The 14,177-nt window shown below is 42.3% G+C and overlaps 1 protein-coding gene across 2 annotated transcripts; it reads right to left on the bottom strand.

The window, feature by feature from the left end:
• Positions 1-709: 709 nt before the first annotated feature.
• On the bottom strand, positions 710-13,981 carry uqcc6 (ubiquinol-cytochrome c reductase complex assembly factor 6). Of its 2 annotated transcripts, none has more exons than XM_080191312.1 (3): positions 13,655-13,981; positions 4,370-4,519; positions 710-1,074 (listed from the first exon to the last, which is right to left on the bottom strand). In XM_080191312.1, the coding sequence occupies exons 2-3, from the start codon at positions 4,475-4,477 to the stop codon at positions 979-981; spliced, it is 204 nt and encodes a 67-aa protein (XP_080047438.1). In that variant the 5' UTR covers positions 4,478-4,519; positions 13,655-13,981; the 3' UTR covers positions 710-978. The 2 variants fall into 2 exon arrangements, with proteins under 2 accessions (XP_080047438.1, XP_080047439.1); XM_080191313.1 differs by lacking the exon at positions 13,655-13,981 and adding an exon at positions 12,745-12,766.
• Between the last annotated feature and the right edge of the window lie 196 nt (positions 13,982-14,177).

Raw genomic sequence — 14,177 nt, 5'->3', positions numbered from 1 at the left:
TTTTGACTATTACATACCATAATGAATATAATTGCAGCCTTGCCACTCTTGGAGTCTACTGACTACTAGTCATACAGGATTAGATTTAATCACTTTGCTAGGGTGAGGATATTGTTCAGAATGTTTGTTTTCACTCAACTGAAGTATGCTAGCTACCTTTTTGGGACAAACTGGACAAAAGTGCTATCACCGTTTTTTGTAAATCCCTTCCCTGAAGATTGTTGTCATTGAGTGTTCACTGCACTAGGTATCTAAAACTAGCTCTGGATGTTGCTATAAAGGGACCTCAATTCCTACTCTAGTATTGTTTTTGTTGATGGATGTCACTGGCTGGTAGTTTACTGTCCATCTTTAATACACTTTTCCTCTAGCATTCTAAGTCTTCAGAAGTAGATGTTAATTTTAAACTGATTTTACTAGAATCCTGCAAGCTGCCAGCTTTGCAGTTTCTTAAATTATTTGACCCTACAAATGTAGGGTCAAAACCTACCCATTTGAGTAATCAAGGCACCTACAAAGCTTAACCATGGTGACAGCCAGTGTGTCAATTTATTGATCTAACTGCTTTGCTAAAATGCTATTTCACAAGCTGAATAGTCAATATCTCAATGATCAAGTCCTTGGAAGAATCATAACAACTGATGTCCATTAAGTGCCATAACCAAGTATGACTACAAATGGAACTTAACATCTGAAATGAAGCATACTCTCAAATTCACTTCCAATTTATTTGTAATATTTTGCACAATTACTTGCCTGACCAAAATGGAGATCTTTCCCAAGTTACATTTCAATATGAAAATAACTTGAAGTTGGATTGATTGACCATGCTAAATTGCCCTTAGTGTCAGAATGTTACGATAAATACAAGGGTTACAGAGATGGGGCCTGGGTGAGATTCTGTCATCTATAAGCAAATTAAGTTAGATCATAGCTGACCCATATATTTTATGGAAAAAGTGAATCTTCTATTCCACTTCAATGTTGTTCAGAATTATGAGTCTGTGCTCTGTCTTTCAAACCCAGCAGTTCTGTTTTAAGCTCGCCTGGTTTAGGTGGAATTTCTGGTATACTCTAAAAGAAGGGAAAATTGGAACCATTAGTTAAACAGGAAAGTTCAAAATGAAGTTCTTTGAAGTTGATTCTAATATAAATGATAAAGCATTTTCCATAACTTAGTAAACATGCCTGCATTCAATCTTGCAGCCCACTAAATGGAAGGCCCATCACTGCTACAAGCTTTGAGGTCTTTTGACAGTCTCTGCTCCTGAGCCAAGTCTCACCCCAGGGCTTAGAAACTAGAAGCAACAGTAGGCCATTCATCCCTTCGAGCCTGCTCCACCATTCATTTTGGTCATGGTTGACCATCGAATTCAATATCCTGATCTCTCTCTCTCTCCCTCCCTCAATATCGCTTTAGCCCCAAGAGGGCCTCAACTACATTGTGTGGTAGTGCCTTCCATCGATTTACCACTGAGTGAAGAGGTTTCTCCTCAGTTTTAAAAGGTTTACCCTCTTATCCTCAAATTATGACCCCCTAGTTCTGGACTCCCCCTACCATTGGGAACATTCTGAAACTACCTTGTCTAACCCTGTTATAATTTTTAGTTTCTATGAGACCCCCTCTCACTCTTCTAAACTCAATGAATATCCTAACTGACTTAGTCTCTCTCATGACAAACCTGCCATCCCAGGAATCACCCTGGTAAACCTTTGCCATTCTCCCTCTATAGCAAGGACATCCTTCCTCTGATAAGGATGCCAGGTGTGGCCTCACCAACACCCTATACAATTGCAACAAAATATCCCTATACTCAAATCCTCTTGCTATGAAGGCCAAACGTACCAATTACCTTCTTTGCTGCTTGCTATACCTGTGTGCTTTCAGCAACCAATGCACAAAGACTCAAAGGTCTCTGAGTATCTATCCCTCTCAATTTACACCCATTCAAGTAATAATCTGTCTTCTGTTTAATACTGCCAAAATGGATAACCTCAAATTAATTGATAGTCAAGTCTTTCGGGTCAAACCAAGTAAACAAACTCAAATTACATTCAGACAAAGAAAAAGGGGGCGGCTCCCCAAAAGGAGGGGGAACAGCCCAAACAGAAACAAAAAGTACAAAGGAAACTTAAGATCAAAATGTGATTGTCGGGGTCTAAGGCACCTCAGCCCCTGCGGTGCCCAACGGGTGCAGAAGGCGTCAACTGTGCCCGCGGACACCACGTGCTCCCTCTCCAGGGACACCCGGCCACGAACGTAGCCGCGGTAGAGGGGCAGACAGTCGGGACAGACGGCCCCCCCGATTGCCCACTGCCTAGACCTGTTGATGGCACGTCTCGCCAGACCCAGGAGCAGGTTCACGAGGAGATCGGCATCCCGACGGAAGTGTGTTTGAGATCGAACAAATACCAATGGTAATCAGGAGAGATTCCAGGTCAGCTATCTGGTGGCAAGACATTTGGCGTCTCTGCCATTACTATCCATAGCTCCAGACAACATGCATGTGAAAGTGTATATTACCACAGCAACTCAGCGTACCTTGAGGAAAGGAAGTGGACACATTAACAGGGGCAGCACAGTGGTTAGCACTGCTGCCTCACAGCTCCAGGGACCTGGGTTCAATTCCCAGCTTGGGTCACAGTCTGCATGGAGTTTGCACATTCTCCCCACGTCTGCATGTTTTTCCTCTGGTTTCTTCCCACAGTCCAAAAATGTGCAGGTTAGGTGCACTGGCTATTTTAAATTGCCCTTTAGTGAACTGGGATGGGTAGGTTAAAGGGAATAACAGGGTAAATATGTGGGATTGTTGACGGTGCAGACTTGATGGGCCAAATGGCCTCCTTCTGCATTGTAGGGATTCTATGAAAGCTTGAGTGTGATACAGATTGGAAATGCTAACGTGCCAGACCTGCTGAGTTTTTTTCCAGCATTTTCTGTTTTTATTGCATTAACACAGGGATTTTTATCAGAACCTCCCAATCTGATCAACGTCAAGAATGTGCTGGATTTTACTTTGCTCATGCAACTGTTGTAACTCTAAAATGCAATATAGATACAAAAACTGTAAGTCCGTCTGTAATCACTGCTTCAATCTATCTACATCTATCAACAAGGTTATGTTCAACCTTGGGGTACTGTAGCTTGTTAACTAAAATGTGTACCTCAGTCACAAGGAAAGTTGATAAAGTTAAAGCTTTAACTTGATTCAGACCTTGATGGTTTATATAAAATGGTATTTGTATACAAAAGTTCACTTGTTTTCTTGATAACTCTTAATACTACAAGTATTGTTTCCAGTAAATCCTCAGCTTACTGGGTAAAACTGTTGGCCAAAAAAAACTTAGAAATTTCATTGTTTCCTTTATTTGATTTATCGACCACATTGACATTGTCAGTTGTGTTTGGCAAGTCTTTATTAATACAGAATTTGAACCAACCAACTGCTAGTGTGAAAAAAATTGTAGTTTTAAAAAAGGTGTAACAACCAAAATATAGGATGGATAAATAAAATACACACTAGACCTTTTAATAAATATGATAAAGATTAAAATGCATAAAGAAACAAAATGCATTAATACTAGCATGTGAGATGTGGAAAGGCAGAGGTAGGAACACTTACAAGACGGGGGAAAAAAGCATTACATTTGAATTTGTGCAGTGTCATTTTCCATTGATTTCTATGTCAATGTGGAAAGAATATTTTAATTAGAACGGAGAGACGTGGCTCACGTGTCTTTATGCCACATTTCAGCTACGTGCTTGGAGAAAACAAACACTGATTAAAGTGCAGTGCAATAATCAGCCCTCAATTTTCATATCCTGGTGATAAAACTGCAGGTGCCTGGAAAGTTCCCATGAAGGGTATGCAGAATCATAGAATCTCTACCATGCAGGAAGCCACCATTCAGCCCATCTAGCCTGCATTGACAACAATCCCACCCAGGCTTTATCCCCTTGGCCCCACGTAGTTATTAATCCCACTGACACTAAGGGTTAATTTGGCATAGCCAATCTAACCCACACATCTTTGGAGCACGAGAAGAAAATGGGAGCACTTGAAGGAAACCCATGCAGACACGAGGAGAACATAAAAACTCCACGCAGTCACCCAAGGCTGAAATTGAACCCGGATCTCTAGTGCTGTGAGGCAGCAGTGCTAGCCACTGTGCCACCACGGCTTTTAAGTGTCTTTGTGAAGCAGTACAATTAAATCACCCATTCAGAAAGAGGGTGTGTTGGTAGTTGACAAAAAGAGTCATATTATCGTAAATCTGAAGTCATGTTGCCAGTCTACCCTTTCCCAGCAAGGGGACATCAATAGTGAGGATTAGGGAGGTAACTAAATGTACAAGATTTCTCACTCACCAAATCTGGTCTGTAGTACCTGTGTACTACTTCTGCTCCCGCAAACATTGCTAGAACGCTTGACCCCAGCATCTTCAGATAACGAGACCAGGACACCCCTGCTGGCATCTTTATTTGCTAAAATAGTCTCCTAATTTGTAGTATTGTTGACTGTAAAACAAATGTGGGACATCATTAAATATTAAGTGAAAACAACTGCAATCATGAATCACCAGTTTACAACACAAATTGTGAAAAGTTAAGTGAACTGACAAGATTTCAGAAATTGAATATTCTAATTAAAGGATATTAAATTGGACATGGTAAAGTACATTTAAGGTCTTCTCACTGTTGTCTGTAGTTACCCCTACCATGGGGGGTCTGCCATCTTGGAATATCACGCTCATTTGTCTTGCATCATCCTCCTATCCACTGCAGCCCATTGCAATCATTCTTTGATGATGTCCATCATACCATGATTGCCCTTTAGGAGGGAGCTCTGTAGTTTTTCAGCTCTGATCAATTAGCTGAAATACTGACATTTTCACTTCTGGATATCACTTTTTAAGAGTTCTTTTTGTTCTTACTATTTATCTTATGGTCTGTAATATTGACTTTTAAGCATTTGTCTGAGCATCCATGTTTCAAAGGCCTCTATTTTCTTCATGTATCTTTATTTATTGTCCAGATTTCTGAAACATATAGGAAAGTAGATAGAATGTGGCATATTGCGTTTGAGTTTTTTTCTTGTTAACACATTTCTTTATCTTCATAAAATTACTTCCAGCTCTCTCAATCCTGCTTCTGACTTCAGCATTGCATCTACTATCTTCAGTTATCACTTATCCTAAGTAGACTTGTTCCAGTGTGCCACCATTCACTTCGATCTTCACTCTCTCATCTCTTCTAATGTATTCCTTCTATCACTGTTTTGTCTTTTGGGTGTTCATGCTCCATCCATGTTCTCAACTTCAAAATTTTACTTGTTCACTGATATTTTGTGTAGCCTTTTCTGATTCAGTGGTGTCAGCGTACAAGTTTGTTGGGTTCTTGCCTCCGTTTTTTTAGTCTTGGAAGTACATCTTGCTGTGTTTAGGTTGAATAATTTTGATAATAGGACACAGATTCATCGTATTACATCCTTTGCTCAAAACATATCTGATCAACCATCTTCCAGTTTGATGTTCACTATTTGATTCCAATACAGGCTCCGGATGAATCTCACATTTTTATTGAATCTCACATGTCATTGGCACTTGGTGAAAAAGACAATTGAATGCTTTTTCATAGCCAATGAATAAAGAGCAAAGAAAATTACAGCACAAGAACAGGCCCTTTGGCCCTCCAAGCCTGCACCGACCATGCTGCCTAACTTAACTAAAACCTCCAACACTTCTGGGGACCATATCCCTCTATTCCCATCTCATTCATGTACTTGCCAAGACACCCCTTAAAAGTCACTACGTATCCGCTTCCACTACCTCCCCCGGCAACGACTTCCAGGCACCCACCAGTCTGCGTAAAAAATCTGCCTCGCACATCTCTTTTAAAACTTGTCCCTCGCACCTTAAACCTATGCCCCCTAGCATTTCACTCTTCCATCCTGGGAGAAAGCTTCTGACTATCCACTCTGTCCATGCCTCTCCAATCTTGTAGACTTCTATCAGGTCTCCTCTCAACCTCTGTCGTTCCAGTGAGAACAAACCAAGTTTCTCCAACCTCTCCTCATAGCTAATGCCCTCCATACCAGGCAACATCATGGTAAATCTTTTCTGTACCTTCTCCAAAGCCTCCACATCCTTTTGGTGGTATGGCAACCAGAATTGAACACTATATTCCAATTGCGGCCTCACTAAAGTTCTATAAAGCTTCCACATGACTTGCCAATTTTTAAACTCAATGCCCCGACTGATGAAGGCAAGCATGCCGTATGCCTTCTTGACTATCTTCTCCACCTGCATTGCCACTTTCAGTGACCTGTGTACCTGTACACTCAGATCCCTTTGCCTATCAATACTCCTAAGGGTTCTGCCTTTTACTGTATATTTCCTATTTGTATTAGACCTTTCAAAATGCATTACCTCACATTTGTCCGGATTAAACTCCATCTGCCATCTCTCTGCCCACGTCTCCAACTGATCTAATATCCTGCTGTATCCTCTGATGGTCCTCATCACCATCCGCAAATCCACCAACCTTTGTGTCATCCACAAACTTACTAATCAATCCAAAGAACAAAGAACAATACAGCACAGGAAACAGACCCTTCGGCCCTCCAGCCCCCCAAGCCTGCACCGCTCATTGGTCCAACTAGACCATTTTTCTGTATCCCTCCATTCCCATTCCAGTGACATTTTCATCTAAATCATTTATATTAAAAACAGGAAAAGTCCCAGCACTGACCACTTGTCACAGACTTCCATTCAGAAACGCACCCTTCCACTGCTACCCTTTGTCTTCTTTGACCGAGCCAGTTTTGTATCCACCTTGCCAGTTCATCTCTGATCCCAGGCAGCTTCACCTCCTGCACCAGTCTATGAGGGACCTTGTCAAAGGCCTTACTGAAGTCCATGTAGACAACATCCAATGCCCTACCCTCATCAATCATCTTCGTCACTTCCTCAAAAAACTCGATCAAGTTCTTGAGACACGATCTCCCTTTCACAAAACCATGTTGCCTCTCATTAATAGGTCTACTTATTTCCAAGTGGGAATAAATCCTGTCTCGAAGAATCCTTTCCAATAATCTCCCTACCACTGAAGTAAGACTCACCGGCCTGTAATTAACTGGATTATTCTTGCTACCCTTCTTAAACAAAGGAACAACATTGGCTATTCTCCAATCCTCCAATGAACTATATGCAAATGTTCTTGTTTATAGATAATTAGAGATTGCTCTCAAGTTAAACATTCCCACTCTTGTTCCTACTCCAGGTCTAATTCCAGATTTCTACTGAAATTAGTTTTTATTTCCAAACTCCATTTCATGACATTGAAGTTTTGGTAGAATCTGAGACTTTCCACTATACCACAATGTATTGTGCAAATAGCTGAACTGATTCAGATTGCACTTTTTGAGTTACAGCACAGATCAGACACAGGCCACTCACTTCAATTAGTCTATCTCACAAAAGTCTCCATCTCATTTCAACTGTCTATCAATCCTTCCATTCATTTTTTTGCTAGTGTTTTTCTAAACACATCTTGAAGGCATATGAACTGCATTGCTATGCATGCAATTTGGTGGCTGGAAACAAAACATAGTAAGTTTTGCCACAAGTGTCAATTGTTTGTTCTAAAATGGGCAGCATGGTGACACAGTGATTTCACAGCGCCAGAGACCTGGGTTCAATTCCCAGCTTGGGTCACTGTCTGCGCGGAGTTTACACATTCTCCCCACGTCTGCATGGCTTTCCTCTGGGTGCTCCAGTTTCATCCCAAAGTCCAAAATAAATACATGCTAGTTAGGTGCATTAGCCATGCTAAATTTTCCCTCAGTGTACCCGAACAGGCACCAGAGTGTGGTGACTGAGGAATTTTAGTAACTTCATTGCAGTATTAATGTAAGCCTACACGTGACTAATAAACAATCTTTAATCTTAAAAAGTTGGCTAAGGTACATTAAGCATGACTTTATGAGAACCAGCTTCTAACACATGTTTTAGACTGAACAAATCCTCAGAGTGAGAGTTTAAGATGCAACAACTGCAAAGTTTTAATAGATAATCTGCTAATTATTTGAAGTACAACTCAACTAGATTTTTTACTCAGAATTATATCCATGATACATTTTAAGTTATAAAATTGCATCCTTTTCTTAACAGCACTGTACGGCACCACAAGGACTGCAGCAGTTCAAGAAGGCAATGTCTTTGAGGGCAACTAAGAATAGGCAACAAATGTGTTGCCTTGCCAATGATGCTCATATCCTATGAAAGCATGAAAAAAAATTGTTTCAGATGTAATTTTATCTTCTAAAAAAATGTGCAGCTATTGGATTGGGCACACACATACATAGCAGAACAAACTTCAGAATATGTGCAAAATAAAAGCATATACTTTTTTTTACTCTTCACTCGGATGGCAAGGAATCTTCAAATTCCCCACTCACGAGTCAGTTGTTGGATATTTATGGCTTTATGGATAGATTTTGAATTCTTAAAGGAATCAAGAGATATAGAGATTGGGCAATAAAATTGAGCTGTGGGAGATGCACATCATGAGTGACATTGTTGAATAGCAAACACTTTCCACTGCCTCGGAAAAGCAGCCTGCATAATTAAGGACCCATGCACCTCGGACATAATCGCTTCTTACATCGGGAAAAAGATACAAAAGTCTGAGGTCATGTACCAATTGACTCAAGAACAGCTTCTTCCCTGCTGACATCAGACTTTTGAATGGACCAGCCTCGCATTAAGTTGATCTTTCTCTACACCCTAGCAATGACTGTAACACTACATTCTGCACCCTCTCCTTTCTTTCTCTATGTTTGGTATGCTTTGTCTGTATAGCACACAAGAAACAATACTTTTCACTGTATGCTAATATGTGACAATAAATCAAATCAAACATGAGGGGTCATACATATGAAATAGGAGCAGGTCTACTCCCAAATTTTAAGATCGCCTGGGATATTGTGCACTGGCGATCTGATGTCTGAAGCATGACTATACTTAACTGCTATTTCAGCTTGTTCGAGTGACAACACTTGGTCACATGTTTTCTATGGACAGAATGATATATTAGGAGGATAACTGAGATTACAGCTGGAAGTTTCTCTAGATAACCAGCTGCATAACTTCCCCTTTGGGTAGATGCCAAGCAATCTTACAATTAGAAAAACAAGATAGGAAATAGCTGCTTTTCTTTCATTTTTGATTATTTTGAAAAAAAAGTTAATTTGGGATTCTTTCATAAAACTTGAGAAAACATTCAGAACACAGAAAATTATATTATTCGGGCAGGTGTGATAAACGAGTGGACTGGAATTCACATAGCACATTCCTCAAGAACTACCTCACAGTCAATTAATTACTGTTAGCTGCTTGTAACCCCCTGAGCATTTTGTTTAGCTTTGTGTTAACTTGCTTATCCTTTTCACAAAGTTTATTTGATCTGCTGAGTGTTTGTAGCAACTGCAATAGTTTTCAGTTTATTAAGAGAAAAGAGCACAGCTGCACAGACTGATTGGACCAAACAATCCATCCCTATATTGTGAATACTATGGCGAGGGAAGGGTAACTCCTTAACTATTGTATCCGTGAGACTGAGTTATATACATCTAATTGAATTGCTGATGAAGCTGGGGATAATTTGGCCTTGGAGGGAATGTAACATTCATTTACCAGATTGATACATGGCCCTCCCCCAGCCCCTGCAGTGGAGACATTACACAAATTACTGTCAGACCTGCTGAGATTTTCAAGCATTTTCTGTTTTTTTGTGAGGGATTAGATTACATGAATGTGAGACAAGAGTATGTTTGAAATATGAGTATTTAGTATCCCTACAGTGTAAAAGGTGGTGGTTTGGTTCATCGAGTCTGCATCAACTCTCCTGACAGTATCTTAAGAACATAAGAAATAGGAGCAGGATTAGGCCATCCAGCCCTTCGAGCCTGCCCCGCCATTCAATAAGATCATGGCTGATCTGTCGTGGCTCAGTTCCACATTCCCCTCCTCTCCCCATAACCCTTAATCCCCTCGCTTATCAAAAACCCATCAACCCGCGTCTTAAAAATATTTAGCGGGGTAGCCTCCACCACCTCAACGGGCAGAGAATTCCAGAGATTCACCACCCTTTGAGGGAAGAAGTTCCTCCTCAACTCCATTCTAAACCACCCCCCCTTTATCTTGAGGCTGTGCCCCCTAGTCCTACTGTCCTTTCTGAGCGGGAAGAGTCTCTCCACCTCTATCCTATCCATCCCATTCATCATCTTATACGTCTCAATGAGATCTCCCCTCATTCTTCTAAACTCTAACGAGTACAAGCCTAATTTATTCAGCCTCTCCTCTTGGCTCAACCCCCTCAACTCCGGCATCAGCCTAGTAAACCTCCTCTGCACTCCCTCCAAGGCCAAAATATCCTTGCGTAAGTACGGCGACCAAAACTGCACACAGTACTCCAGCTGCGGCCTCACCCAAGCCTAGCTCCTTAATGGGTGGGAAAATAGCATTGATGCTTGTTTGGAGGGCTGGGGCAGACATGACGGGCCAAATAGCCTCATCCTGTGCCATATTTCTGTGAAAGGTGTTGGAAGCAGAGGCCAGAATTTTACCACTCTGCCTACCGTGGGAATCAGACTGGGAGAGGGACGAAGAACGGGACCTCAATCCACCTAATCCGCAGATCTTTGGAGTGTGGGGGGAAACTGGGACACAAAGGAAGCCCACCAAGATACAGGGAGAACATTCTAGCTCCACAGTCACCCAAGGCTGAAATCAAACTCGGGTCCCTCGCACTGAGAGTCACACATATCAGAGTGTACAAGTGATGAGTGAGATGAGAATGTGAGATACAGATATGAGAGGGCGCGTGAGAGAGGAGTGTGTCGAACATGAGAATCCAGAAGTTCTCTTCCCATTTGAACCAAAGGAGCAGTAACACCTCTCCCATTAAAACTGACAAAGACAAGGTCCAAGTACACTTTTTGAACAAGAGAACTTTTTAATTAGAAATAAACATATACAGATAAGAAATAAATTGTGCCAAAGAAGCGAATCTGCATGTTTCCTGACCAAAAACCATGGATGAACAGGAATATCCACTGCTGAAGTCTAGGTGTGAGGCAGTCAACTCAGGTGAACCGGACCAAACCTGAGTCCCAGACTAGCCACACAGACCCCTGGAGATTGCAAAGCCTGCAACGCACATCAGACTACAAGATGAAGATATGGATGGAGTACCCAGATGAGCACTCAGATCCTGCACGGATCAGCTGGTTAGAGTATTCGCAGACATCTTCAACCTCTCTTTACAACAATCTGAGGTCCCTATCTGCTTCAAGAAGATGACCATCATCCCAATACCAACGAAAAACCAAGCAGCATGCCTTAATGACTACTGTCCAGTGGCTCTGACATCCATCATCATGATGTGCTTTGAAAGGTTAGTCATGGCATGAATCAATTCCAACCTCCTGGATTGCCTGGATCCACTCCAGTTCACCTACCACCGCACAGGTCCACAGCAGATGCCACCTCCCTAGCCCTGCACTCAACCCTGGAACACCTAGATAACAAAGATACCTATGTCAGACTCCTATTTATTGACTACAGTTCAGCCTTCAACACCATTATTCCTATGAAACTCATCTCCAAACTCCATGGCCTGGACCTCGGTTCCTCCCTCTATGACTGGATCCTAAACTTCCCAACCCACAGACCACACAATCAGTAAGGATAGGCAATAACACCTCCTCCACAATCATCCACAACACTGGTACCCTGTAAAAGCTGTATTCTCATCCCCCTATTATACTCCTTATAAAGGCATGATGGTGTGGCCAAATTCCCCTCCAACTCAATTTTCAAGTTTGCTAACTACATCACCATTGTGGGTCAGATCTCAAACAATGAGACAGAGTGCATCAAAGAGATAGAAAATCAGGTGAACTGGTGCGATGAAAATAATCACCCCCTCAACATCAACAAAATGAAGGAGATAGTCATCAACTTCAGGAAATATAGTAGAGAACATGTCCTTGTCTACATCAACAGGGACAAAATAGAAATGATCAAAAGTTTCAAGTTTTAGATGTCCAGATCACCAATAACCTGTCCTGGCTCCCCCCATGCCAACACTATGTTTAAGAAAGCCCACCAATGCCTCTACTTTCCAGAAGACGAAGGAAATTTGACATATCAGCTACGACTCTCACAACCTTCTACAGATGCACCACAGAAAGCATTCTTTCTGGTTGTATCACAACTTGATATGGCTCCTGCTCTGCCCAAGACTGCAAGAAACTACATAAGGTAGTGAGGGTAGCCCAATCCCTCACGCAAACCAGCCTCCCAACCATTGACTCTGGCTGTACTTCCCACTGCCTCGACAAAGCAGCCAGCATAATTAAGGACCGCACACACCCCTGACATTCTCTCTTCCACCTTCTCCCGTCGGGAAAGAGATACAAAAGTCTCAGGTCGCGTACCAACCAACTCAAGAACAACTTGTACCCTGCTGCTGTCAGGCTTTTGGGATGGACCTATCTTGCATTAAGTTGATCTTTCTCTGCACCCTAGCTATGATTGTAACACTATATTCTGCACTCTCTCCTTCTCTATGAATGATATGCTTTATCTGTATAGCCTACAAGAAATATACTCTTCACTACATGTTAACACATGTAACAATAATAAATCAAATCGCTTCTGTAAAGTACGTTTTTGCACCTGGAGTCGTTCACAATAAGAATGTTCCTTCAGTGCTCTTCGGAGGTCAAAGGGGGTTCGGGGCTAGAAAAGTTGATTTACATAAGAACATAAGAAATAGGAGCAGGAGTAGGCCATCTAGCCCTTCGAGCCTGCCCCGCCATTCAATAAGATCATGGCTGATCTGTCATGGCTCAGTTCCACATTCCCGCCCTCTCCCCATAACCCTTAATCCCCTCGCTTATCAAAAACCCATCAACCCGCGTCTTAAAAATATTTAGCGAGGCAGCCTCCACCACTTCAACGGGCAGAGAATTCCAGAGATTCACCACCCTTTGAGTGAAGAAGTTCCTCCTCAACTCCGTTCTAAACCGCCTCCCCTTTATCTTGAGGCTGTGCCCCCTAGTCCTACTGTCTTTTTTGAGCGGGAAGAGTCTCTCCACCTCTATCCTATCCATCCCATTCATCATCTTATACGTCTCAATGAGATCTCCCCTCATTCTTCTAAACTCTAATGCCCTCTTGAAAGTCTCAATGGAACCTACTTCCAGGCAGTGGATTCCAGGCTCTCTTCTTCCCTCATATGCTGCTCTCGCCTCCCCTTTGATCTATCTCCACCATTCATTCACCTTACTCCCATTAGCCAGTTCCACATGCTCATCACACTCTGGGTAAGAAGTCTTTACAACACCAGGTTAAAGTCCGACAGGTTTATTTGGTAGCACGAGCTTTCGGAGCGCTGTCCCTTCATCAGGTGAGTGAGGAGCTGTGTTCACAAACAGTGCGTACATAGATACAGACTCAATTTACAAGGTAATGGTACTCTCTGGGTAAACCTGGTGTTGTGAGACTTCTTACTCGCTGGGTACACAGGTTTCTCGTGAATTCCCATTCACCAAAAAGCCGGAACAGGCTCCAGGAGTTAAATTACCTCCTCTTGAAGCACAGCTTCCATTCAGGCAAGGTGTTTACCCACTCGCCCTCACCCTCACGATGCTCCTCCAGTGCTTTAACCTCCAGCCTGCGCAGGGAGGCGGATGTGCTTCACTCGCAAAACGTCCCCTCACCGCGCTGCGCGAACAACATTGGTTCCGCCCTCCGGAAACAACCCCAGGTGCCGCTTCCTTCCTTGACCAGGGCCAGCTTTAAAATAAAGGAATGTGTTATTGACCAATCATTAACCCGGTCTCTCTGGCCCTGCACTGACCACACTATCCCCTTGTCCTCTTGAATCTCCCGCTTCACCTCACACACACACCGACTGTTAGCAATGGAACCCCAGCCCAGTTCAAACCGGGGTATACCAATATTGCAAGGGAGGGGAACACAAAACACTAAACGTGAATATTGTTACTTCCATCACAGTAAGTGAAGTTTCAATCACAGAGTAGGAAATATATATTATAGAACTTAACTTATCCATCACTTCAGGGCCGATCGAATGTTTGATTCTT

Source organism: Carcharhinus amblyrhynchos, chromosome 6, assembly GCF_965287045.1.
Source record: "Carcharhinus amblyrhynchos chromosome 6, sCarAmb.v2.hapA, whole genome shotgun sequence".
In the NCBI taxonomy this organism is placed as follows: domain Eukaryota; kingdom Metazoa; phylum Chordata; class Chondrichthyes; order Carcharhiniformes; family Carcharhinidae; genus Carcharhinus; species Carcharhinus amblyrhynchos.
This window is presented reverse-complemented; position numbering and strand designations above follow the sequence as displayed.